At 59.7% G+C, this 23389-nt stretch overlaps 2 protein-coding genes across 11 annotated transcripts in view; one reads left to right on the top strand and one right to left on the bottom strand.

Moving 5' to 3' along the window:
• UBAP2L (ubiquitin associated protein 2 like) overlaps positions 1-16898 on the bottom strand; it is a 29367-nt gene extending 12469 nt beyond the window's left edge. For 5 of the 10 annotated variants that reach the window (XM_038168104.2, XM_038168107.2, XM_072028183.1 and 2 more), the window contains exons 1-13: positions 16770-16898; positions 13485-13614; positions 12561-12638; positions 12066-12176; positions 9559-9727; positions 9193-9288; positions 8438-8483; positions 8043-8155; positions 6517-6591; positions 3305-3357; positions 1944-2029; positions 1331-1502; positions 275-476 (exon numbers count right to left, since the gene is read on the bottom strand). In XM_038168104.2, coding sequence (XP_038024032.1) covers positions 275-476; positions 1331-1502; positions 1944-2029; positions 3305-3357; positions 6517-6591; positions 8043-8155; positions 8438-8483; positions 9193-9288; positions 9559-9727; positions 12066-12176; positions 12561-12638; positions 13485-13574 — 1291 coding nt within the window. In that variant the 5' untranslated portion in view covers positions 13575-13614; positions 16770-16898. Of the gene's footprint in view, positions 1-274; positions 477-1330; positions 1503-1943; positions 2030-3304; positions 3358-6516; positions 6592-8042; positions 8156-8437; positions 8484-9192; positions 9289-9558; positions 9728-12065; positions 12177-12560; positions 12639-13484; positions 13615-16499; positions 16609-16769 lie in introns of those variants that run through there. The other 5 variants (XM_038168106.2, XM_038168111.2, XM_038168112.2 and 2 more) reach the window with 3 other exon arrangements.
• Positions 16899-16978: 80 nt separating this feature from the next.
• C26H1orf43 (chromosome 26 C1orf43 homolog) lies at positions 16979-20359 on the top strand. The gene is made up of 7 exons (XM_038168138.2): positions 16979-17158; positions 17924-18025; positions 18215-18323; positions 18488-18541; positions 18677-18843; positions 18950-19008; positions 19302-20359. The coding sequence occupies exons 1-7, from the start codon at positions 17090-17092 to the stop codon at positions 19498-19500; spliced, it is 759 nt and encodes a 252-aa protein (XP_038024066.1). The 5' UTR covers positions 16979-17089; the 3' UTR covers positions 19501-20359.
• The last annotated feature ends 3030 nt before the right edge of the window (positions 20360-23389 follow it).

Below are 23389 nucleotides of genomic sequence, written 5' to 3'. Positions count from 1 at the left end.
TGCTCCCCATATAAAGGGAACGGGGGAAGGCTCAGATGCACTACTACACTTTGCTCTTATCAGGGAATGCCTTACACAAACTTGCACCTGTGGCTCTTTTAATTTCCCCAAGCTAAAGTTAGCTTGGTTGCGAACTTGAGGGGCATTTGGTCGAAGGGTTTGAACATCTGTTCCTCCTCCAAATCCCTCACCCTGCTGTTTGCAGCACGCTTCTGCGGATCTGGGGGAACACAGAAGGCGTCCCCCGTTGAGGACCTAAGCTGCTTTTCCTTACCGTACTGCACGAGAGACGAGGTCTGCGTAGTGGATCCCATGTCCCAGGAGGAAGCAGTGGTGCTGCTGCCAGGCTGGGTGTGCTGAGCAGCCAGCTGAGCCAGAGCCTGGGCTGTCTTGAACTGCTCCAGGAACTGAGAACCCGTGGTACTGCTGCCTTTGGCCTCTCCGACATCTCCAAACCCTTTCCCCAGCATGCTCACCTGCAATTTCAGCAATGAAACAAAGTCAGCATCTCCCCTGCTCAGAGGACAGGCACATCTCCTAACACAAGCCCGAACCCTGCACCCTGCTGCTTCTCGCCGAGTGCCTCAGTTTAACGGCCTTGAGCTTCAGGTACACAGACACCATCAGCAAGGGGGCCTCACACTTGTCTCACTGCCTTTATCGTGCTCGAGCCCAGGTAACTCCATCTATTGCCTAACCCGCTGCATCGTGCAGCGCCCTGGAGGCTTTCAAAGCCAGTCAACAGACAGATCTTTAAAAATGCACTGAATTACACACATGCACTCGGCTTCACCAGACAAGACAGCCACCACTAGAACTTGGCTTTTCCGTTGGGGTAGGTCAGGGAGGGGGTGCAGAACCATCTCATCATTTCATGCACAATGTCTTTGCTGAAGTTATATGACAAAGCACGTTCCCAGGTCTGTGCACACCAATTCAGATTCAAAACCTCCTCTCTTCCCTCATCAGCGCAGAGCTGCCAGCACTTCACCCCACACCAACCCCCCAGCCAGTTCCAGGTCTCAAACTGACAAACTTGCAAGCATCTGGATTGGAAGAGCTTCTCCTTCCCTCTGAGCAGGAAAGAGGAAAAGTTGCAAGCCCAGCAAGGGCAGCAGGGCAGGAATGATCCCATTTATTTCTAAGTAAGCAACGGGTTCCATGCTTCTGCTTACAGCAGACTGGCAAATCACCCAAGTGGAGGACTCTGCCACGCGAAGCAGACAGGTGTCAGAACTGGAATTTCCAACGTGGCCCAAATGCAGGCAGCGAGCAGCAGGGAAACCGTTTGTACAAGCCCGCAGGCTGGCAGCAAGCAGCATTTCCTTACCATGCTGTGGTGGGAGAAGGAGTTCCCGGAGGTCGGCTGGGCCATGGCGCTCTGCTTGGAATTGCTGAACACCAGCGGCTGGGCCAGGGAAGGAGCCTGGGATGACTCCAGGTTTGTTGACTCGTTCTCCATGGAAGAGGGAGTCTTTCCTAGCAGTACTGCAAGGTCGATTCTGGATGAAGGAAGAAGACAACCCGCTGAGCTGATCAGGAGCTGTCACATTGCTTTTACTACAGCAGCGTTCTACCTCCAGCCACACAATTTGTGCTTTTTCCTTTAAACATCCAATCAATCAGCAGAACTTTAGCTCACAACTGCCACTAGAACCTCCAAAGGACAGAGACTAGGCAACATCCTGCACAGCCTTGTTTGCATCATGGAACACATACCTTAAGCACTGGCAAATGCCCAAAATCTGCAGAACCAGTGGCAGAGCCTAGAAGAGCACTGTAATCCAGAGCTTCTAACTCAACTTCTACACTTAAATATGTGTTAGCTCATTCAGAGCTGCTGCATTTTTATCTAGCTGGCAAGGTTTAGTCTCCAAAGGCAAACTGCTCTGAGACTTGGGTGCCACTTGTCCCACAAAACTGCTATCGCCGTGGGCTCTCACCTCTGTCCGGCTGTGATTGTCACATTCTCTGCGGGCAGAGGCACTGAAGACACGTTGGAGGCAGTGAAGATCTTAGTCTCAGACAGCTGAAAGATAAAAGAGGGAAAAAGGAATTCCAAAATTCAGACCAGCATGGTGGGACTCCAAGCGAAACACACACGACACAGCCCCGGGATGATTCAAGGAATTAGGTGTTAGAACTTCAGCGTTTGGCTCCCATCAGAACCATCTTTCTGCACATTTCTTCTTGGGCAAGCGTACAAAGCACCCCTAAGTCAAAAAAAAAAATAAATCCCTCTACAAATTTCCTGTAGTCCACAAGGCCCCAGCACCCCAGGTGGATTTAGTCAGGTGCTCCAAAGCCACGGTGTTCAGCACCCTTCTGCAAAACCCACTGCACGGGTTAGATGCAAACACTGCTGAAGAAGTCAAAGGGAAAAAAAGCTTCCGACCGGTAGTTTAGCTTCCAAAAATCCTGGTTTCACCTGGGTGATCTGACCAGATACCAACAGATCTCCTTAAACTGTGGAAGGGAAAATAATGCTGCTCAAAAACGAACGAAGGGGAGGTTTAACAACCACCTGAGGCTGAGCTCAGCGTTCAGCTGAATACAACCAGCTTCTATTCCAGCCTGAGGAGCTGCCAGCAACTAAGCTGAGGGAGTTTAACAACAAAACCACAGCAGAGGAACCTCTGAGAGCACATCACACACACTGAAGGCAAGACGGGCTACCAAGACACTCTTTAAGCAAAGACCTGGCTGGAACAGACGGAAGCTGCCTGCGCCTCCAAGCCCAGCAGGAGAGCCTCCCTCAGACAGTGCCTGGAAAGCCAGAGCTTTCTCTTTGTGCCCATTCCATAGGCCTAGCTAAAACAAGCATGCAAAACTAGTAATGCTGCTAAAAAGCCCAACCCTGCTCCCATCTGCAAGACCAGAAGTTCTCCCTCGGTTCAAGGAGTGGGACTGGAGCCCAAATCAGAAGAAACTGATAGACAGGCGGTAACAGCAGGTGGTAACATCCACTGACTCTCAACTGAGGCTCCAGGTGGAGAACGAAGCTCATCAAGACAAGCCAGAGAGCAAGGCCAGTTAATGGAAGAATTCAAAAAATGCTGCTGGAAGAAATAAGGGGACCAGACTGAGCGCTCCAGGAGAACCCTTGCTGTCCTGGGCTCCTGGGACGCCTGTGTTTTAGCAATATTTACTCTCCTCAGTCATCAGAGCTCCTGGAGCTGGGAGGTTTGGGCTATGCCCGGAGCACGCAGAGGGTGGACTTTGTGCCTCTCTCCTGGCTGTGTACGCAGGCAGGACAGCACCCCGCCAGCAGCACGCGGAGGAGAGGGGTTTGGGGAGTACCTACATCTTCATTCCAGTCCTCCGTGCCCCATTCTTCCGTCGCTGCCCTCCATGCACCTGAAGGACAACAAGAGGCAGAGAAGTTAGGCGCGCGTCAAAGCTCCGCTTACAAGAGCCGGGGAAGCACTGGGAAGCTTTGCAAGCAGCCGAGAGGACTTTTATTTGCCAACCAGACAAGTTAAAGCAGCCGACCCCAACCCAAAATTCACGGGCAAGTTACCACGAGGGGATTGCCCCAGCCTGGCTCAGGCTGAGCAGCACCAGGGGGGGCCCTGGGCCAGCAGCTAGGGCAGCGCGCGCCCCCCGGCACCAAACAGGAAAGCTGAGCCTGGCGAGGAAGCCCCGGCACCGTCCCCAGCCTCCTCATCCCATCTCCCTGCTCTCCCCCCTCCTACGGCAGCAGCACCCATGAGCAGTTGGTGTGACCCCAGCAGCTCGGACAGAGCACCTCTGCTGCGGGGCCCCCTTGTACAGGACCCCCCCGGCCAAGCCTCGAGCCTCCGCAGCACCCAGGATCAACCGAACCATTCACATGGTTGTTCGCCCCCCAAAAAAGTGTCAAAGCCTCGTGGAGAGGGGAATGGGAATCTGAAAGGAAAGTTTCTGGGGCTAACCAACCCATCAGTGTTCTGGGTCCAATTTCGGAGAAATGCTCAAAGTGAGGAAGTTTAGGGTATTCAGGGGGAAAAGCACAAGATTTCAGCCACAATTAAGCGCGAGACAAGCAAGATTTATCAGAGGGAGGAAAAAAAAAAAGCTTTGCCTGGCTGCATCTTCAACTTGTTCGGTCCCACAGACACCACCATTTAACCCTGGTACTTTGAGCTGTGTGTGGTGGCTTCCCAAACCATTAGGCAAATGAAAATTCGCTGTGGGAAGAAAGTGGGAGCATCTTCCATCCCCAAATTTCATAGGGCAAAAAAAGAAAGACCCCTGCCCAAGTCGGTTCATCCCACGCAAAGCAGGTGAACAGAAGCCAAGACAGGCAGGGGGTTAATTCTGGAGGGAGTCACAAGGACAGAACAAGTTGGCATCAGCCCCTTTATCAGCTGAAAGCCTTTTACAGCATAAAACTAGCACGTGGGGAATGAGGGCTTTGCAGATCCTTCTGCAGGACACGATCAGGCTCTCGGGTTTTGGGGGGAAGAGTTCAGTAGATCTCCCCATACACACTCCAATTTTGAGGCCAAAACATCCAAACAACTGCTTATCTACAGGTGGGGTGTTCAGAGAACATTTCTTTTTTCTTTACCTGACATTGAACCAATCCAAGAAGCATTCCTGGGTTATTATTATTTTTTTTTTTAAGTTTGATTTAGAAATGCAGACGTTAACACAACTTCCCTGGCTCCTGGGAGTCTCGAGGCTCACGACCCTTTCCTCCCAGGACAGAAGCACCGGGAAGAGTTGGACAAACCCAACCCAACACACAGCGGGGGTTAAGGAACAGCCTCCCCCGTTCCTCAGCCTGTTTGTGCCCTCACTCATGGGCAGCAGGAAGGCTGCAGGGATCGGAAAATCCCTGCCTGGGAGGAAAGCAGGAGCTGTGGGTTCCTTGCCCCACTGCAGTCCGGAGGGGAGAGCAGGAGGCTCGGAGAGGTCCCAAAGAGTTTGTGCACGGAGCAGAGCACAGGGCTCGGCTTTAGCTTTGTAGGGAAAAGGAGAAGAAAAGCAAAGCAGCAAGGAAAGCGGGAAGAAATCCTGCAGGAGAAGAGCAGCCACCGATGGGGCTTTGCTGGTGCCAGGCACCCAGGGAGAGAGGGACGAGGAACCAAAGCCCTGCCTGCTCGTGCGATGCTCGTTGCATTCTCTGGGAATGCTCCAGGAAGCTCCCTGAGCAGCACGGTGTGCTGAGCTTTTTAGTTGGTTTGCTCTGAAAGAAGCCAAGCGTCTCTCTCCCTGTTGGAAGAGCTGTGTGGGAGCAGCAGCACTGACGCTGCCACGGCCACTTCGGAGTGGAACCCCAAGGGGAACCCCTCCTCTCTGCCCTCAGGGAGCTTCAAGGAGCAGCTGATCTCTTTAAGCTCCTCCAGGCAGGAAAAGGGGGCTTGCAAATCTGATTATATGATTATTTTTTTAGGCAGAACTTGAGTGTCCCATCTTGCAGCAGAGGAGGGTGTAAGTAATTTAAGTAATTTAAGCCACGGCGCGCCGCTCGGCAGCACGGTGAACTAAGAAGCTTGCTGCAACCACTGCTGAAAACCAAAATCCCATCATGTCAGGACTTTCTTTTTCTAAAGAAAGGAGCAAAGCAGAAGGGCTTTCAGCCTGGATTTCCAGACCTCAGGGACCGCAGAAGGGCTGAGGTGGGAAGGGACCTCTGGGTCCAACCCCTGCTCAAGCAGGGCCACCCGGAGCAGGGTGCCCAGGACCACGACCAGAAGAGAAGACACTGGTTAAATGTTTTGGGCCTTCTCAGGGACACTAATGGGATTAGGTGGGCTTAATAGGGCCAACGGGATCAGCCCATCGGTCTCTCTTGGCTTCCTAAGGCATAACGAGATAAAAGCAGGAAATAAACTGGCCAGGCACCGAGCAGCTTCGCCATCAAGCATCCTGCTCATCCGACTGTCTCAGTGGAGATGTGATTTAGGAGCTTAGCATCGGTGCTAGGACGGTCGGACTAGGTGATCCTGTGGGTCCTTTCCACCCTGGTTTCTATGATTCTGTGCAGATCGGTGGCCGCCTTTGGCTGCAGGGCTGTAGGGAGGGAAGCAGCGTGGCCGTCCGGAGGCAGCCGTAAGCAGAGGTAAAGCACTGAGACAGCTGAGCAGCACTGATCACCCTCACAGCAGCGTTTGGAACCTGGGCAGAAACCTAGCGGGGAGGCGAGCAGAGAGACTGCTGCAGAGGCAAGGGAACGGCATGGGGACTACAGCAAGTCACAGCTCTCTGGATGTGAGACAGGCAGAAGAGGGCTGAGCTGCCTCATGCTTCCCCTGGGGCAGGATGCTCTGTCGGTGCTGGGGACACTGCGCTGCCGTGGGTGCTGAGAAGCAGTGGCTGAAGTCAAAATTTACATAATCCACAAGTATGCAGGTTAACCTCTCCCAATTTATATTCAAGGTGTCAGCATTAGTAAAAGCAGAGTCAGAACAAACGTCAAAATTCATTAAAATGAACAAATTAAGAGAGAAGAATGACATATCCACAGATATTTCAGTTTGTTTAAAAAAAAAAGCTATAAAGTAAAGGTATCCGGGGCAGTTAGTGCACCTGGATGTATCGTACCAGGAGCAGTGTCAAATTTTCGGGGATAATTTGACCCCTCACCCCCAATGAAATCAAGTCCTGAAACAAAAGAAAAGAAAAGAAAAAGACAACCAGTGAAATTTTGACTTAAATGAAAGAGTTTCATTGCCCCCACGTACATCAGTCACATTGTACCTGTGGATATTGTTAATTCAAAGAGATGCCTGAGGCTACTACAACAGGAACAAAATGACCACACACGACACAGGTGAACGATAAACTTCAGGGCTGCGCTGTAACTCTAGAGCAGACCCCAACTGCTGTGTCAGAAACTGTCTTTATTCCACTCCAACCACGCTCTAACCCACTTTGTTCCGTATTTCCAAAAAACACGGACAGAGAAAAGCACACACAGACGTCTGCTCAGACCAGACGGCTCAGTTTGCAGCACACGGAGCTCTGCTCCTTTTGCTTTTCCCTCCAGAGGCACACGTGCCCCCACTGCCCTTAACCAACAGACTCCTCTACTACATCCCCCTGGTATTTAGAAATGAAGCCATTCAGTTTTTAGAGCCATCAGCAGAACGATCACTCAGTCTGCTAGTTTTACGCATCCAGGCCTACTTTCTCCTTTCAGAAAAGCTCTTTTTTTTCTGAAAAACAAAGTCTAAACTAACAACATGTAGCAAAAGGGACAGCACTTCTCAATCCTGTGTTGCTCTTTGCCAAGCTATTAGCTTGTCAGCAAACAGAAGAAATACGAAGCTGGCCTAATGCAGCATTAATGTAGAGCTGTGAATGGTTCTTATAACCAAAACATGATGTTTGAGCACTTGTGTCACGTAGAAATGGTTTGTGGTACAAGATTGCTGCGGGGGGGCCTCAAACATGCAAGGGCAGGTGGGTGTTTGCAACCACCCAGCAGAGAAGTGCTTGGTTCCAGCAGGGAAGCAATGAAGGTTTCATTTTGGCTGACTTCTGTATCAGGCTCTCACCCTGCAGCAACCTGAGCAAGATGACCACTAAATGTGAACGCTCCCCGTACCGAGCCCAACATCTGAACTCAGAGCAATATTCTCAGGAGGATGCACTGAACACCCATGGAGCCTGTGTGTGTTTATCACACTCCTGCCTGTAAAAATCCTTATGCAAAGAGGCAGCACGGCTTCTGCTGGGAAATAGACCTGAGGTGAGTGTCCCTGGGCCTCCGTCAGCAACAGCACGCACAAGATCACAGCTGAACAACCATCCAGCTCCAAATTTCCAGCATGGTTACCCCTAACAAATGACACAATGCAGCCTTTACAGTCAGATCTAAAACCTCAAAGATTATTTCAGAGGAAACCCAAATACGCGCTGGATATTCCTCAAAGCAAAGGCACCTCTGGATGCAAGGAAACCGAGCGACTGAATTCCAGCTCTGAACCAACAACCTATTCCACCACCCTCAAGCCTAAGATCTGCCCAGAACCTCCTCAGCACGACCGAAGGGACACAAACCCCACTTTTGACCTAAAAACACAACAGCAACAAGCTTAAAGGCCGCTTACTTGTGCCATCGTCCGGTTCAAAACTGCCAGTGTTGTTCCACGTGTTGTTGTTGCTGTTCCCATAGTTCTCGTCCGTGCTGGCCGGCTCAGCGTAGTCAGCCGGGTTGAAAGTTCTGTAAGAAACACAGGGAAGAGAATTTGTTATTCCCTCGTGCTAAACATTTTAAAAAGCAGCTGATGGTATTCGTGCTGTATTATAGCTGGGAGATTCCCCCCAAGGCTGCTCTGCTCAGCAGAATGCTCCAGCTACAGCGGCCCTTCCAAATTTAAGTTAGCATAGTGCAGTTTCTGTTTCATTAAAAACTACAACAAAAGGCAGAAGAGTAAAGCAAATGGCAGTATTCACGCCCAAAAGTTTTGTATTTTTTGCCGTGGTGTGTCCTAATGAAACTTACCCCATGCCTTGGGCAGAAAATCTTCCCCCCCGCCTTCCGGAGCCACCTGTAAAACACACACACGCTGCTGAGCATCTCTCTTGGCTCTGCGCCACTGGGAGAAGAAACATTTGAACAACATATGGAGTTCTGATGCCCAGAATATAAAGCGTTGAGGAGCGTCCCGAGGAGATGGGGTTTCCAGCAGCGGCTTTATATGTACATGAATGACCTCAGCTGGCTGGCAGTGTAATTAGTGATGCGCGATTCCAGGCTCAGATGAGGTTTCCAGCTGGCACAAAGCGTAAATACCGGACCCCAGGTTCTGATTTCTGCATCGTGTCCTCGGCAACAATTCCTGAGCAGCACGGCTTTTGGAGAAAAATGAATTTCTGCCACCGAGTCTTTAAAAACCAAGCCAAGTGTTTGCACAGCACTGGTGCTGAGAGACACATGTGCAGGGATGAGGAAGATCCAGGTGCTGTTGCTGACAAGCAGCCTGCCCACCTGCCCACAGGCTCCTAGCTCTTCTGCTATCCCAGCTCTGTAGGATAAAGCCAGGCTCAGTTCACCTCCCCGGGCGGGACACAAGAACTCGTTACTGTTCCTACCATGCTTAACACGGGGAAGCAAGGCGCAGGCACCAATCCTAACCCTAAGAACAAAAATCAGGTGCTTCTTTTTGGCTTGGCAATTCCTCTGATAGAGGCACGTCACAGAGGAGCTGCGCTGACACCGTCCTTCTCCCACCCTCCGACCCGAAGCCCAGCACGTACCTCGGCCTCGGCCACGTCCCCGTCTCCCTCGTTCCGTGCCTCTTCCAGAAGAGCCTCCACTCTTGCCACCATCCAGTCCGTTCTCCTGGCCCCGAACTGGAAGAGAACAAGGCAAAGAAACCTTCAGGACTCCTCCTGCTTTAGGGAGGACACAAGAACAGACGTCGGGCACTGAGGCGTGGTGGCTGTGCAGAGCGCGCTGCCAAACGCTCCCAAAACTTTTCTTAACCCGGCGATGCCAAGCGCAGCACCCAAGGGTGCATCTCAAACGGGTCACCACACACACAAGGCTGATTCTCCCCAACGCCGTGCCTGCCCGAGCAGCTTTACCACTAGGTAGGGTGTTAGTAAGGGGCAGGTCCGTACACTCTCTCCCACGGCTGGCACCTCGCCCCCGCCTCGGCGGCCCGCCACGTCGTCTGCTGAAGTCCCGATCCCTCTCTCGGTTTTCTTTGCTTTCTTCACTGGGCTCTGTCTGTCCGCTCTCCTTCTGTCCTTGGACACCCTTCTTCTTCCCGACCATTTCCCAGGAATGCTGAAGGTTTGCAAAGGGGAGAGCAGTTAAACACAGGCTGACCAGCGCTGGATGCAACACACACGCATGCTTCAACAGCCTACAAAGAACATAACTCCGGAAAACAAATTGTTTCCAGCCTAATTTCATTGGGAAAGACCATCTGCCAACACGCAGCACTGCTTCCTTCCCAGGGTGCTCACACAGCCGGCTGGGATGCCAGAGGAGGTACGAGGAGATGGCTCCTTCTATTTCTGCACTGATCCCTGGGCCTCTGCAACAAAGCGGGCGTAATACTGGAGCTCAAAGCCTGGAAGCTTCACCATGTGTAGGAACAAGGCTGGCCCTGCACACAGCTCACTGCTTTCAGGGAGCTCCTGCAATAACCAGGTAAATATCCCAGTGCTCTGCAGTCAACATTTCTGGGTGAATTATTCTCCCAAAAGCAGCTGTTTAAGAAACCCCCTCCCTGAACAGCCGATCCCACAGAGGAGAGCATCAGAGTTTATCCACAGGCAAGTTCAACCCATCCCAAGTCGGGCTGTAAAAACTTGAGCACGCCTCCAGCTTACTGCTCTAAGCCCACACGGGTTTGTTTTTATGACACTCTGTGATGGTTTCATATTCGTAAGCTGATGCTGCACACTGGTAGAATAATTAAAATAGTCACAAGTCATTGACGAGCACCTGAAAACATAACTGGCAGATAAACAAACAGCTGGGTTTGGATGGCAACATGCGGGGACAGTAACAAAAAACCTTAGAGGCACAAACTGCCTTCAAACCAAGGGCTTCTCAAGTCTCTCTCCGTGGGTATCTGGCTCAGAAAGAAATTCAGGAAAATGTTTACTTGGAATACTGCGATTTTTAGCAGAGTCTAACTCAACGTGACGATCACGCCGGCTCCCCTCCCGTTTGAAATACAGTAAATTATGAGTAACTAGCTCAGCAGGTGAGCGTTTGAGCCATTAACAAGTCTGTTCCTTACCAGAAAACCCCTTTCAGGGAACTGCTGCACCAGCTGAACCCAGCCCAGAAGCGGCTCCGAGCGCTGTGAGCTGCAGGTAGCAGCCCGAGGCCCCCCAGGGCACTGCAGGCTGAAGAAGCGGCAGCCACTCGAGGGCTCTGCTCTGCCAACACCACCTCTGCCTCTGCAAATCCTCCGCAGCGAGCGTGCCTTGCCCTGCATCTCGCGCTGCTGGGGGCTTCAGCTGCTCGAATAAAGGAGACGCCGCGGCTTGCCGCACGCTACCCCGAGCGCTATTTTCGTGAGCAATGTGCTCATCGAGGAAAAGTAATTGCTGCCATAGCAGGGCTCTGGCGTTCAGCTGGTTACGAGGGACATGAAGGAAAACACAGTCAGAGCACAGCTTTGCCTCAGCGATGCACGTTCATGCCACCCCCCTTCCTAAAAGGGTTTTCCAACAGCTGTTTTGTTCAGTTAGCGATGGAAAGGGCTCTCTGAAGGCAAGGCAAGGATCCTCATGAGCACCACACTGAACGTGGCCGCTGCCAGAGCTAGCAGAGCACCTGATGTTGGGAAGCAGCTGCCTTAGACAACACAGAGCTGTCCAAGCCATCCATCTACCTCACGGCTAAGAAAGAGGGGGGAAAAAAGAGCTCACGGCGTTTGGAGCGCTAGCTACAGCCTCAGCTTTGCTCGCAGTTTGGCTGGTTCCGTCCCATCTCGGTGTGCTGGGGGATCTGTTCAGCCACGGTGGGGAAGGGTCTGAGGCTCAGCAGCTTTCTGCTGGTTTGCAGCAGGATTTGTGTCCACTGCCCTCGCCACAGCCTGCGTGCTTCATGGAGGAGCTCCCACTCGTTTACAGAGCTCACCTTGGCTCACCTAACTCGGCAGAAAACACTGCTGGCACAGAAAGGGCAAAAAGACCCAAAAATGTGCGGCACAGGAAAATCAGCAAGTTGCTGTGGATGAGGAGGAAACATTTAGGGCCGGAGAAACAAAAGTGCCCAAGTAACAGAAAAGAACCGCTGCTGCCACACCTGCCCTTCACCACAAGTCTCTCAGCCCCTGGGAGAAAAGAGAAGTTACTTCCCGCTCACGGCAGTGTGAAAGCTTTGCCACCGGTACGCTGGCATCTGTACAACCGCTCGGATTCAGAAGGAATAGGAAGCAAGTGGATTTATCACATTTTCCCCTCCATTTCCCTATTCCAGGCTGGCCACCCTCCTGTTCTCTCCAAACCTACAACGTTCAGAAGCCCGGAGATAACCGCGCTTCCCATGCTCCTCGTGAGTCATTCTGGTTTATCTGCACGTTACTGTCCGGCTCAGCTCGGCTCCAAACAGGCAGCCACACCGAGCCAAACCTCACCAGATTTACAGGACCCAACCCTACCGTGTCCGGGTTGCCCTCCAGCAGCACGTTGATGGCTCTGTTAACATCCCCGTTGCAGTCGTGCAGAGCAATCACACACTCATCCTGGTTCTTGCCTGTGATGTCGATCAGCTGTAGGAGAGACACCGCCACAGTCAGCGCCTTCCCAAACCAAGACAGCACCAACAGCCCCCCGGCTCTCTTACGAGGCGAGCAAACTGCATCCCAAAACAGAAAGCGTCTGAAGGAACGACGGGGTTTGGCAGTCGTGCCAGCCTCCCCAGCTTAATTATGCCCCCGAACGAGAAGCAGATCCCCAGAACTGAGGGTGGGAATTTCTGAGTCACCGAGTTTCACCACAACCTAGCCTCCCAGCTCCGTGCCTTGTGCTTTGGGGCCGAAGACAGCAGGCACGCGAGGCCATGAAAATCAAGGTGGGAGCAGCCTCCTGCCCTGCCCTGCCCTGGGGGCGTTCGCTGCCCTCTGCCCTCGCCCTCCCGGCGGGTTCGCACTCACTTGTTTCACCTTCTCCTCAAAGTCAGCGTCGTTGTGGTCCGAAATCATCTGTGCAAGTCGGATCTGTTCCGCAGTGGCCTGGAGAGATGAACATCAAAAGAGAGCAGGGTTAGCGCGGCACGCCTCGCACTCGCCCTCCTCCAAAGGCCGTGCCGCTCCCGAGGACGCTGGAAAGGAACCGAGGTGACGAGGACGAGGCGCAAACGAGGGCCGGGAAGAGGCAAGCTGCAGAAAGCAAGGCAGAGAGCAGAGGAGCGAGGGAGGGGAGCCTAGGAGAAAGGGAAACACCGCCGGGTGACCTCTGCAACGGGCGAGCCCAAGCCGCCGAACCTAACTCCACCTGGAGGCAGCACCAGGACATGGAGCCAAGCTGCAGACGGCTCCGCGGCCACAGCCGTTGGGTAAAACAAACAGGGCATGGCCGGAGGGAATCACAGAACTGGAGGGGTGGGAAGGGACCTCCAGAGATCATCGGGTCCAACCCCCCTGCCCAAGCAGGTTCCCTACAGCAGGTTGCCCAGGGAGGCGTCCAGATGGGCCTTGAATATCTCCAGAGGAGGAGACCCCCCCAGCCTCCCTGGGCAGCCTGTCCCAGTGCTCCGGCACCCTCACTGTGAAGAATTTCTTCTGTGTGTTGGTGCAGAACTGCCTGGGCTCCATTTTGTGGCCATCACCCCTCGTCCTGTCCCCACAGACCACTGACAAGAGGTTGGCTGAACCCCTCCGTCTGTCTCCCACCCCTGGGGGATCTGTAAACACCTTTACAAAGATTTACAAAGCCAGGGGAGGCAGCACCCAGGCGGAGGCACCCGCCCTGCCCCGGGAGCACCCCGGGAGCTGTTGGCCTGCCCCCAGCCCAGTGCCCGGCCGGGAGCGCCAGGTCTCCACCTCCACGCAGCTGGTTTCCAAGGACGCTGCCCTTACCTGCGGCCGCTGCTTGTGCTGTGTCTGGCTCTGTGTCTGTGTCTGCTCCCAGTTCCCCCGGGCTCGGTTAGTGCCCACCGATGTCATCATTTACAGTATATACAAATAACAGTATTTACAAGGTAGAGCTCTGCGGTGGGGCGGGGGAGAAGAGAGAACAGGCTGTTAGAAACTGAAAACACCAGGCAGCGCCGAGACGGAGCGACCGAGCGAGGCAGCCGGCACGGCCCCACCCTCCCGACGCTTCCCCAAAATTTTGCTGTGTGCCCAGGGCTGCCGTGGGCTCCTGCAGCCAGCCCCCCACCACCAAGTGCCCTGCGTCAAACACGGCCACCACCGCGCCCCCTCTGCAGCCTGGTGAGCGGCTGGCATCGAGGAGAGGAGCCCCATGGAAAGGGTTCAGCCACGCGCTGCCAGAAGGTGCCTGCGAGCGGGCACGGGGTTGCCACCGGCAGCGAGGAGCTGCGAGAAGCTTTGCTTTGAGAGCAAACACCTCCGAGCCTCAGGTGTGCCGGCTGAGCACCCGGAGCTTTCCCCTCTCCTGGCTTAAATTTGGTGCAGAGGAAGCAAAAACCTGCTGGCAAAAGGTGCTGCTGCAGGCCTGGGGGGATTGTTTGTACAGGAATACGATCCCGGCAGAACCAGACGCTTTCTCTTATTCCAATTGTTCCCCAGATCCAGGAACATCACGTTTGTCTTCTACCAAGTATTCTGAAGTTACCCCAAAAACGAACCCAGTGCTGACATGGAGTAACAGTAAATAATGCTGCTGGGGGGCTGCTTGAGGCCAAAAATCCCTGCAGGAGCTGTGGAGCATCCCTAGGATGTGAAGTTTTACAGCCACACGCCCCAGGTTTGGAGGCCGGAGTCCCACACGGCGGTGAAGGGCTTCACCCTGCCCATGGTGTTCCCAAAGGAAGGGGCACCAGGCACGTCCCACGGCACTCAGCAGGCCTCACTGCCCCTGAGACCCCAAAACCTCAACAACCGCCGGCCCCACAGCGCTGGGGTTTGCTGGTAACGCCGCCGAGCCCCCCTCCGAAGCAACAGGTTCTGGTCCTGCTGCTGCTGCCAGGCCTGGGGCAGAGAAGGGGCTGTGGGAGGAGACCCGAGCCAGGAGACGCAGCCTGCAGGACGCGACCCGACGCCTTCCTCGTCACCATCACCACTGAGCAGGGCCCGGGGCGCAAGAGGGAAAAGTGGAAAAGCTGCAAAGCCAACGGGCCTGCGAGACCCGGGGAAGCTGAAGTCTGTGAGCGCAGAGCATTGGGGCTGGGGGTCCTCTCTGTGGGAGCTCAGGGACCCCACAGCACCTCCCCACCATGGCAGACCCCCACGGCTCACACCAGCACCTCGCCCCACTCATGCTGGGGTTCCACGCACTCCGCAGCCTCCCCCAAAACCTCCAAATGCCACCCTTAGGGGGTGCCCATGCAAGAACGGAGCTTTCTGGCCGCACACCTCCAGGTTTTTACACCAGGAGTGAACCCACAGCAGCTCTGGGGCCAGCTGGGTGCAGCCAGCACCTCACCAGGAGCGCCGAGCCCCCGCGCTCCTTCCCCACGGAATTTCTTCTCGCCCCCCACGGCCCCGTCTGGCCCAGCCCCACGCATTTCGTGCGGGCACGAGGCGCCCCGTTAAACCCATCCTGCAGCAGGACCACGGGCCCAAGGGGAAGCGATGCTGCAGCTCCACCGCGCGCTGCTGGCCCCAGCCTCCGGGCAGCGCCGGGCATTGCTCGACAGCCACCGCGCTCTGCTCAGTTTTGGTGAGCATTAAAGCTTTTTTAAGTGTAAAAACCACCAGAGGAAGAGCCACGGCAGAGGCAGCAGCAGGCCTGGATGCTGCAGAGACCTCCAGGTGAGCACAGGGTGCCCCGAGATGGGGCTCTGCCTGCTGGGGCTCCATCCCTCCAGCGGGGCGCTTCGGAGCAGCTCCTGGGCAGTTTTTAAACACAAATCCCAGCCCCGACGTCGGCTGGCCACGCACAGGTAACGACGAGTCCAACAGCGAGTTCAGAGCAGCGTTTATCAAGCATTTTACCTCTTTTTGTTAAAAAAAAGCAATAAAAACCACATTTGTGCAGCAAGAGGGAGCAGCGGGGGGGCACGGCCGGCTGGCCGAAGCACACCCGTGGCCGAGCCGTGCCGGGGGGGGGGGACGACACCACGTTGTGCCCGGCCTGCCCCACGCCAGTGCTGTGTTCACCGGGATTTAGGGTGCAGGAGAAGCCTCAGGGCTGCGGGCTGCAGGGCTGCCCGGGGAGGCAGCACACCGGGGGGGGGGGGGGGGGGGGCCCCGTGCTGCTCCGCAGAGCCCCCGCTGCCTGCACACCCCCGGGCAGGGGGGGCCTGGGGGCCGCGAGGCGTCGAGCGAAGCTTTGGGAGCGGAGGCGCTGCGGGCACGGGGCGCAGCCCAGCTCCTTCCCGGGGCTCCCGGCACGGCCCCGCTCCCTCCTCCACCGGCCCCGGGACCCCGCGGCCCCCCCCGGTCACGGGCACGTGCGGCAGGGCTGGGGGTGGGGGGGGGGGAGGGGGCGGCGTGGGGCGGGCCGGGAGCACCGGGGAGGCCGCGGGGGGGCCCGCCCGGTGCTGCCGCGGGGCACGGGGCCCACACGGGCGGCGGGGGGAGGCCCAGGAGGGAACCGCGGAGGCACCGGGGGGCGATCGGGGCTACCGGGGGGATCCCGGGGGGGTCCCGGGGCCGCGCCCTGCCCACGCCCCGCGGCTCCGCGTTCCCCCCCCACGGGGGTTCGGGGCCCTTTGTTCGCAGCCCCGGTACCGGGGCCCGGCCGGCGGGAGGGGGGGGGGCAGCGCGGGGCCGCCCCATTGTTAGCGCGGCGCCGCGGGGCGGCCGCTGAAGGCCCCGGTGGCGGCGGCGGACAATGGGGCCCGGCGGGGCGGCTCCGTTCCCGTTCCCCCCCCCCCCCCCCTCCAAGCTCCGAGCAGCGCGGCGCCAGCCCGGGCCCTGCTTCCGCCCTCATGGCGGCGGCCGCCATTCCCCGCCCGGCCTCACCTGAGGGCGCCACGGCCCGGAGCGGCCCGGCCCGGCCCTGCAGGCCGCGAGGCGCCCGGTAACGGGGACAGGGCCGCGGCGAGGGGAGGAGGGGGGGGGGGAGGCGGGAGAGGGGGGGACTGAGGGGGACGGGGAGGGGAGGGGGGGGCGGGGGGGAGCTGAGGGGGGGGGCTGAGGGGGGGGGGTGCAGGGAGGGAGGGGGGGGAGCGGGGAGGGGGGGGCGGGATTTAAAGGGGCCGCGCGCCGCCCGCCCCGCGCAGCCAACTTTACCTGGGTCGGCGCCGCACTGACAAGCACCCAGCGGCGCCCGCCCCCATCACGTGACGCGGGCCGCGGCGCTTCGGGGAGGGGAGGGGGGAGGAGGAGGGAGGAGCCGGGGTCACGTGACGCGGGCTGAAGGGAGCGGGAGGGCGCGCTCGGCTTCCCCCCCCCTCCCCCTCCCATCCCGCCCCGCCCCGCCCCGCCCCGCCCCGCCCCTCCGCGGTCCTTGGTCACGTGGAGGGGGTGGGGAATCGGACCCGCGTCACGTGGAGGGGGCGCTCGGAGGCTTCGGCGGCCGCCATGTTCTGTGGCCCCGGGCCGGGCCGGGGATGGCGGGGGCCGGCAGTAACTGGCTGTCCGGGGTCAACGTGGTGCTCGTCATGGCCTACGGCAGCCTGGTGAGGGCGGGGGGCACCGGGGGGGCACCGGGGGGGTGGGGGGGGTTGTGGGGGTGGTGCTGGGGGGGGTGGGGCCTGTGGGGCCCGGTACCGGGGGTGCGTGGGGCCTGTGGGGCCTGTGGGGCCCGGTGTCCGTGGGTCCCCGTGGGGCCTCGAGTCCTGTTACCTGTGGGTCCCGTAGGTCCCGGTCCCTGTGGGGCCCGCACCCGGTGTCTGGGGGTCCCCTTGGGCTGCGCACTGGTGTCCCCGGGGGTCCCCATAGGGCTGGGTGTGGGTGTCCGCGGGTGTCTGGGGGTCCCCGTGGGGCCGGGTACCGGGTGTTTGGGGGTCCCGTGGGTCCTGACACCCGGTCCCTGTGGGTCCTGGGCCCTGTGGGGCGGGCACTTGGTGGGGGTGGGTCCCATGGGTCCCACTGCCTGGTCCCTGGTGGGGGTGGGCCCCAGCACTGCGTGGGCTCCCGTGGGACACGGCCTGGGGTGTCCGTGGGGAGGAGACACGGGGTACTTGTGGGGCTGGGTTAGGAGCCTGTAGGGTCCTGCACGGCCCCAGCCCCACAGCAGCTGTGGGGCAGGGGGAGGAGGTGGGATAGGGTCTCTGCTGCCAGCAGGGGTGTGCTTGTGGGGCTGTCCCGGGTGTCTGTAGGGCTCCAGGTGGGCTGAGCGGGGTCCTGAGACCACTGGGGTTTGGGGAAGGTGTGGGGCTGGTTGTGGGGTGTTTGGGGGCGCAGCTCGGTGCTCTGACCGCCTGTCCCCCCGGGGGGTCTAGGTCTTCGTGCTGCTGTTCATCTTCGTGAAACGCCAGATCATGCGCTTCGCCATGAAGTCCCGCCGCGGCCCCCACGTGCCTGTCGGACAGCACGCGCCCAAGGTTGGTGCCCGGCGGTGGGGGCGTCCCTGCTGGGGTCTGCTCTGAAACGGCATCGCCGGGAGCTGCCGAGGGATGGGTTTCCCCCTGCTTTACACCAGGAAGCCCTCAGGGTTTGCCTATAATCACCCTCAGAATCCTGCTGAAGAAGCGAGTGTTCTAAATTCTTTTTATTTTTTTTCTGCTCTGCAGGATTTAAAGGAAGAAATTGACATTCGGCTGTCCCGGGTGCAAGACATCAAGTACGAGCCCCGGCTGCTGGCCGAGGACGACAGCAGGCTGCTGCAGCTGGAAACACAAGGTACCCCTGGCTGGCCGCGAGCTGCAGGACCCCCGGGCACCACCCGGCCCTGTTCTGCTGCGGGGGCCTCTCGCTGCTGCCTGCTGGGGGTGGTGGCTCTGTGCCCTGCCTCCCTTTTGCTGCCGAGTGCTGCAGAGCTTTCAGGTTGGGTTTTCTCCTCCCAGGCTGCTATAACTACCTGTACAGGATGAAGGCGCTGGATGCGATCCGGACATCTGGTAAGCGAGGGCACGGCGGGAGGGAAAGAGAGGGGGGGGAGCGTGTAGGAAATAAGGCGTGCGTCCCACTTTGTGGGCGAACACAAGCGTTTGGCCTGCGCCTCAGGCAGTGGGGGGGTGGTTTTTGTTTCCCAGAAATTCCATTTCACGCGGACGGCAGATACCCAAAGTCTTTAATAGGGAAGAATTTCTGTGCCTACCTGCTGGAGCTGAGGAATTCCAGCGCCTCCTTCAAAGGCATCCGCAAGGCCTTGATCGACACCCTGCTGGACGGCTACGAGAGCGCCCGCTACGGCACCGGGGTAAGCACCGGGCCCCCCCCGGGGGCTGCTCCTGCTGGGCTGGCAGGGCTGGCATCGCGCTGTGCCCTCGGCCGGGGTTGGCAGGGTCTCTTCTGTTTGCGTCCAGGTCTTTGGGAAACCAGAATACCTGAAGTACCAGGATGCTCTGAACGAGCTGGCAAACCTGTGAGTGTTTCTGTCCGGGCGTGTGGCTGCTGGGGGATGCTGGGGGCTTCTTGGGCCTCGGTGGTGTGTCACGGAGGTGTGAGCAAGGACGGGTTTTGGGGCAGAAAGCCAGCCTGTGTGAGGCAGGCTGTCCACACCAGCCTGTGCTTCCAGGTGTGCTTCTTTACAGCCTCTCGATGCATTTTGGGGCTCGTTTTTTGGTCGCATCCACATTCCTGCTTGCACCTTTTGAGCCAGGGTCTCTGGGGAGGGGCCGCGTCCTTCCCCCGCCGTGATGGTGCCTCTCTCTGCAGGACCAAGGCCCGGGCAGGCAGCAGCCAGCGGCAGCACCAGTCAGCAGCCAAGGACCTCACTCTGTCCCCCGAAGTCTCCAGCCCCGCCACCATCCAGGTCACCTACCTGCCTTCCAGCCAGAAGAGCAAACGTGCCAAACACTTCCTGGAGCTGAAGAGCTTCAAGGACAACTACAACACGCTGGAGAGCACCCTGTGAGCGGGGCGGGGAGCGCTGCTCCGGGGACCTGCCGAGAGCAGAGCCCCTGGCTGGCTGCAGCTCAGTGTCCCGGGTGCATTTTAGCCGCGGGTCAGCGCGCAAACGGAGCTGGGAGGAAGCGGCCACGCTCTTGGGCCTCCCTCTTGCACGACGGCGGATAGAGGAGCTCCGTGGGGGCTCCATTTCAGCTGCTGGAGCTCCCCCTGCGCCAGGAGCCCGTTGCAAAGCACTGTGCCCCCTGCCCAACCCGGCGGGGATCAGCCCATGCGCCAGGCTGGGGCACGCTGCAGGCGTTGTTCCGCCTCGGAGCCCCGGCCCTGTGAATAAACTCTGGTTAGCTTTAGCTTATTTATAAAAGACATCCTCCCCCCCCAGCCAGCGCTCTCCTCCACCTCTCCTCTTCCCCGTGGCGGCCAGCAGGGGCTGATGCTGCCTGTCCGTCCTGGCTGCGTTGAGCTCAGGCTGCGGAGCCGCTCGTCTCTTCTCTCCAAAGACCACTGAAACGATTTCCCCACGGCACCATCGCTGCTGGGGGCCTGGACGGTGTGTAAATATTTCGGTGGGCGAGGTGCCCCTTCGGGCTGCGGTTTCTGTCCTGCAGCTGGGCCTTTGGGGACGTCTCGGGCAGACAAATCCCAGCTGCAGCTGCCCCGTCTGCCCTGCCGGGGGCTCCTCCCCGCTCTCACCAGCGCCTCGGATGCCCAGGGGAGGGGGCTGCTGGCGGCGGGGGGAGCCCAGCTCCGTGTCGGCGTCCTGCCGGCAGCGCCCGCTGCTCCCCGCGTGGGGTGGGAGCCGTGCCCCTTCCCCGGGCCTCTGCACTCTTTTTAATTGCTGTTTAATAAAACAACAGTTACCCCCAGCTGGATGCGTGCCGCGGGCCTCTGGCTGCCAGGAGCCGTTCCCTGGGGGATCCAAGGAACCAACAACGGTCACCGTGGGGCTGTCACCGCGCTGCTGCCCCGGTGACAGGGACGTTGGTAACGGCCCGGCTGGGGCAGGGGGCGGTTGTGGGGTCCCCACAGCACCGGCCATGGCTGCGGCGGCCCAAAAGGCGCTGTCCCTGCGGCAGGAGAAGGTGGGGGCAGTCACCGTCCTGTGTCCCCATCGCATGGGGAAACCCCAGGCAGGTTTGAGCCCCCCAAAATGTGTTGGTTGCTGCAGGTCCTGGCGAAGGAGGGAGCCTACGCGGAGTTGCTGCGGAGGTAGAACCAGCAAAGGGGGTCCGCGGGGTGAAGGGGGCCCAGCAGGAGGGGGGGCACAGCAGGGAGGACGGTGACCCTGTGCTGCCCCGCTGTCCTATCACCTCATCCTTCCTGTCACCCCGTCCCCACAGCTGGGGGAGGGTGGTTGGGGAGCACCCCCAGCGCCAGGAGCGGGTCTGGGCCACGGCCCTCGGGGAGCTGCGGTGGAGCCTGGGGGCAGAGCTGCGCCTGGCCTCCAAGGAGCAAACCACGGTGAGCTCCGCTCGGTTTGGGCACGGTGCCCTGCCCGCGGCACGTGCCCCTCGTCCCCGGGGTGCTCCTGGCTCCAGCAGCGGAGGGCCCGGGACCCCCGGCAGCAGGAGCACGGCTCACCGCTGGCCCCAACGCCCCGCAGGTCCGCCGGGCCGCCCTACACCGGCTCCTCCAGGACGAGTACCAGCAGTACCAGCGGGAGCTGCAGCAGCTCGGGAAGGCTTTCTACGTGGAGCGGCTCTGAGCGTCTGGCTGGCAGCACTGGGGGGGAATAAAAGGAGTTGAGCGAGACGGGGCTGTGGGGGCTGTGCCTGCTGGGGACGGGGACGGCCGTGGGGCAGAGGGAAGGGGCAGCGCAGCCCGATCCCCGCGGCTGGGACCCGGCAGCATCGCCTGCGGCCCCCCTGTGCCAGATCCTGGCACGCGGGCCCGGCCGTGGCTGTGCCAGGAGATGGCAGCACGGCCACTGCGCCCGCTCTGCTTCTCCCTGCCTGCCCCACGTGTGGACGTGGCACCCGCAGCCCCTCGTGCTCCGTGGTCAGGACCCACTCCCGGTGCAGTGCCCGGTGCCAGCCGCACGCCGCTGTCCCCCCAGTGCTGGGGACGGGGCTGGGGTGCGATGCTCCATGGCCCCGCTCGCCATCCGGGCACCCCCCGAGCCCCCTCCTGCCCCTTGTCCCCGCTGCCTGTGCCCGACCTTGGTGTCTCCCGGCCCCAGGGCCCATCAGCGCCTGCCCTGGCTCAGGTTATTGACAGGGCTGGGGGCCGCCGGGCTGGCACCCCCCCGCCAACAGCCCTTCATTAGCTCGGCTGTCGGGTCGCATCACATCACCCCCACCGCACGCAGCTCCCCACGTCCCGGCCCCGCGCTGCCTCCACGTGTCCCTGCTGTCCCCGCTGCCACCCTCCCGGCTGTCAGAGGCCGCCTGGGCAGGGGCTGTGTCCCCGTCCCCCCGTGGTACTGGGGCCACCCCAAATCCTTCCCCACGTCCTGCCCAGCGGGTCTGGGCCCCACAGAGCCCCGGGAGCTGTGTGTCCCCTGGTGCCACGCCACGAGGCCCCACGTGCCCTCCCAGCTCTATGGGGCCATCCGTCTGTGGGGCAGCCACCCCACAGCAGGTCTGGGGTCCTGTTTTGTCACCCAGCCGTACCCAGAGCACCAGGGCCACATCCCCACGAGGGACAGTGCAGGAGGACACAGACACTCGCCTCCTCCAGCCACCCGTGGAGGGGATGCTCCTGCACTCCCTGCGTCCTCAGCAGCTCCCCCAAACCCAAGGCGCGGGGACAGGATGGAGCAGGAGGGGACGCGGGGCACAGCCCCCCAGCGCCAGCCTGGGCTCGTCCTTGGGCAGGGTCACACGCAGCCCCTCAGCAGCGGGGAGCCCGCCGGGACGGGGATGGCTCCCCGGTATCGACGTCCCCGCTAATGACGGCGGCGTGTGACCGGGGGCAGGAGCAGGCGGCGCGGGGCCATCGACCCGTATCGACCGGCCACACTCAGCGGCAAGGGCGCGGGGCTGCGCCGAGGGGGCAGGGGGACATCGATGGGTGGTAATTAATGGGAACGAGGCCACGTGCGTGGGGCCGGGGCGCTCGCCGGCCGCGTCCCCCCACCGGGTGCAGCCGAGCACGGTTATAAACGGCGGCTGGGCGGCCCCCGCGCCAGAGCGGCCGAGGAGCCCCCCGAGCTGGCCCAGGTAAGGCAGCGATGGACGCGGCGTCCCCTCGGCCCCGGATGCGTGGGGATGGGGTGAGCAGCGCTGCCCACCGCGCCGAGCCGTGCCAGGGGACGGTGCCGGCACTGCCCTGCTCCAGCCTCATTCCCGCTGCATTTTGCCTCTTCTTGGCCACCAGATCCCCAAGGATCCCAGAGCCGATGGAGCAGGAGCCCAAAACTGAGGACGCCGAGGCCGGGGCGCAGCACGCGCGGAGCCCCCAGGTCCTGCCCAGGCGGACCGCGAGGAGCCGCGGCCCCACTCCGCCTCGTCCCTGCTCTTTCTCTTTCAGGCAGCCGAGCCCCGCGTCCCGCCCGCCTCCGCCTGCCCCTGCCTCTGTCTGATATGTTTGATATTAGGTTGTTTTATTGGAAAACCAACTAAATATCAAACATATTCTTACAGCGCCAGGGCCGCCCAGCACCGACCCGCCGAGACGCCGCCCGCGCGGGCTCAGCGCTCGCCACCTGTCCCCTGCCCACCCCGGGACGAGCGCGGGGCGAAGGCGCCTGGCCCCGTGCCCACTGCTGGCTCCGCTGCCCTGGGCTGGCGGCTAATTACGGCTCCCGAGGGACGGAGCCAGGGGGCACGGCAGCAACCAGGACCCTCTGTGGGCACCGAGCCCCCCCGGCTCCCTCCTGCCCTGCTCAGCCCCCAGATCTGTCCCCGGCCGGGTGCAGCCGATGTCCCCTGCGGGAGATCCCAGCCGGGCTCGCA

Source organism: Anas platyrhynchos, chromosome 26 (assembly GCF_047663525.1).
Source record: "Anas platyrhynchos isolate ZD024472 breed Pekin duck chromosome 26, IASCAAS_PekinDuck_T2T, whole genome shotgun sequence".
NCBI classification, from domain to species: domain Eukaryota; kingdom Metazoa; phylum Chordata; class Aves; order Anseriformes; family Anatidae; genus Anas; species Anas platyrhynchos.
Note: the sequence above shows the minus strand (reverse complement) of the source record. Positions and strands in the feature narration are given on the sequence as shown.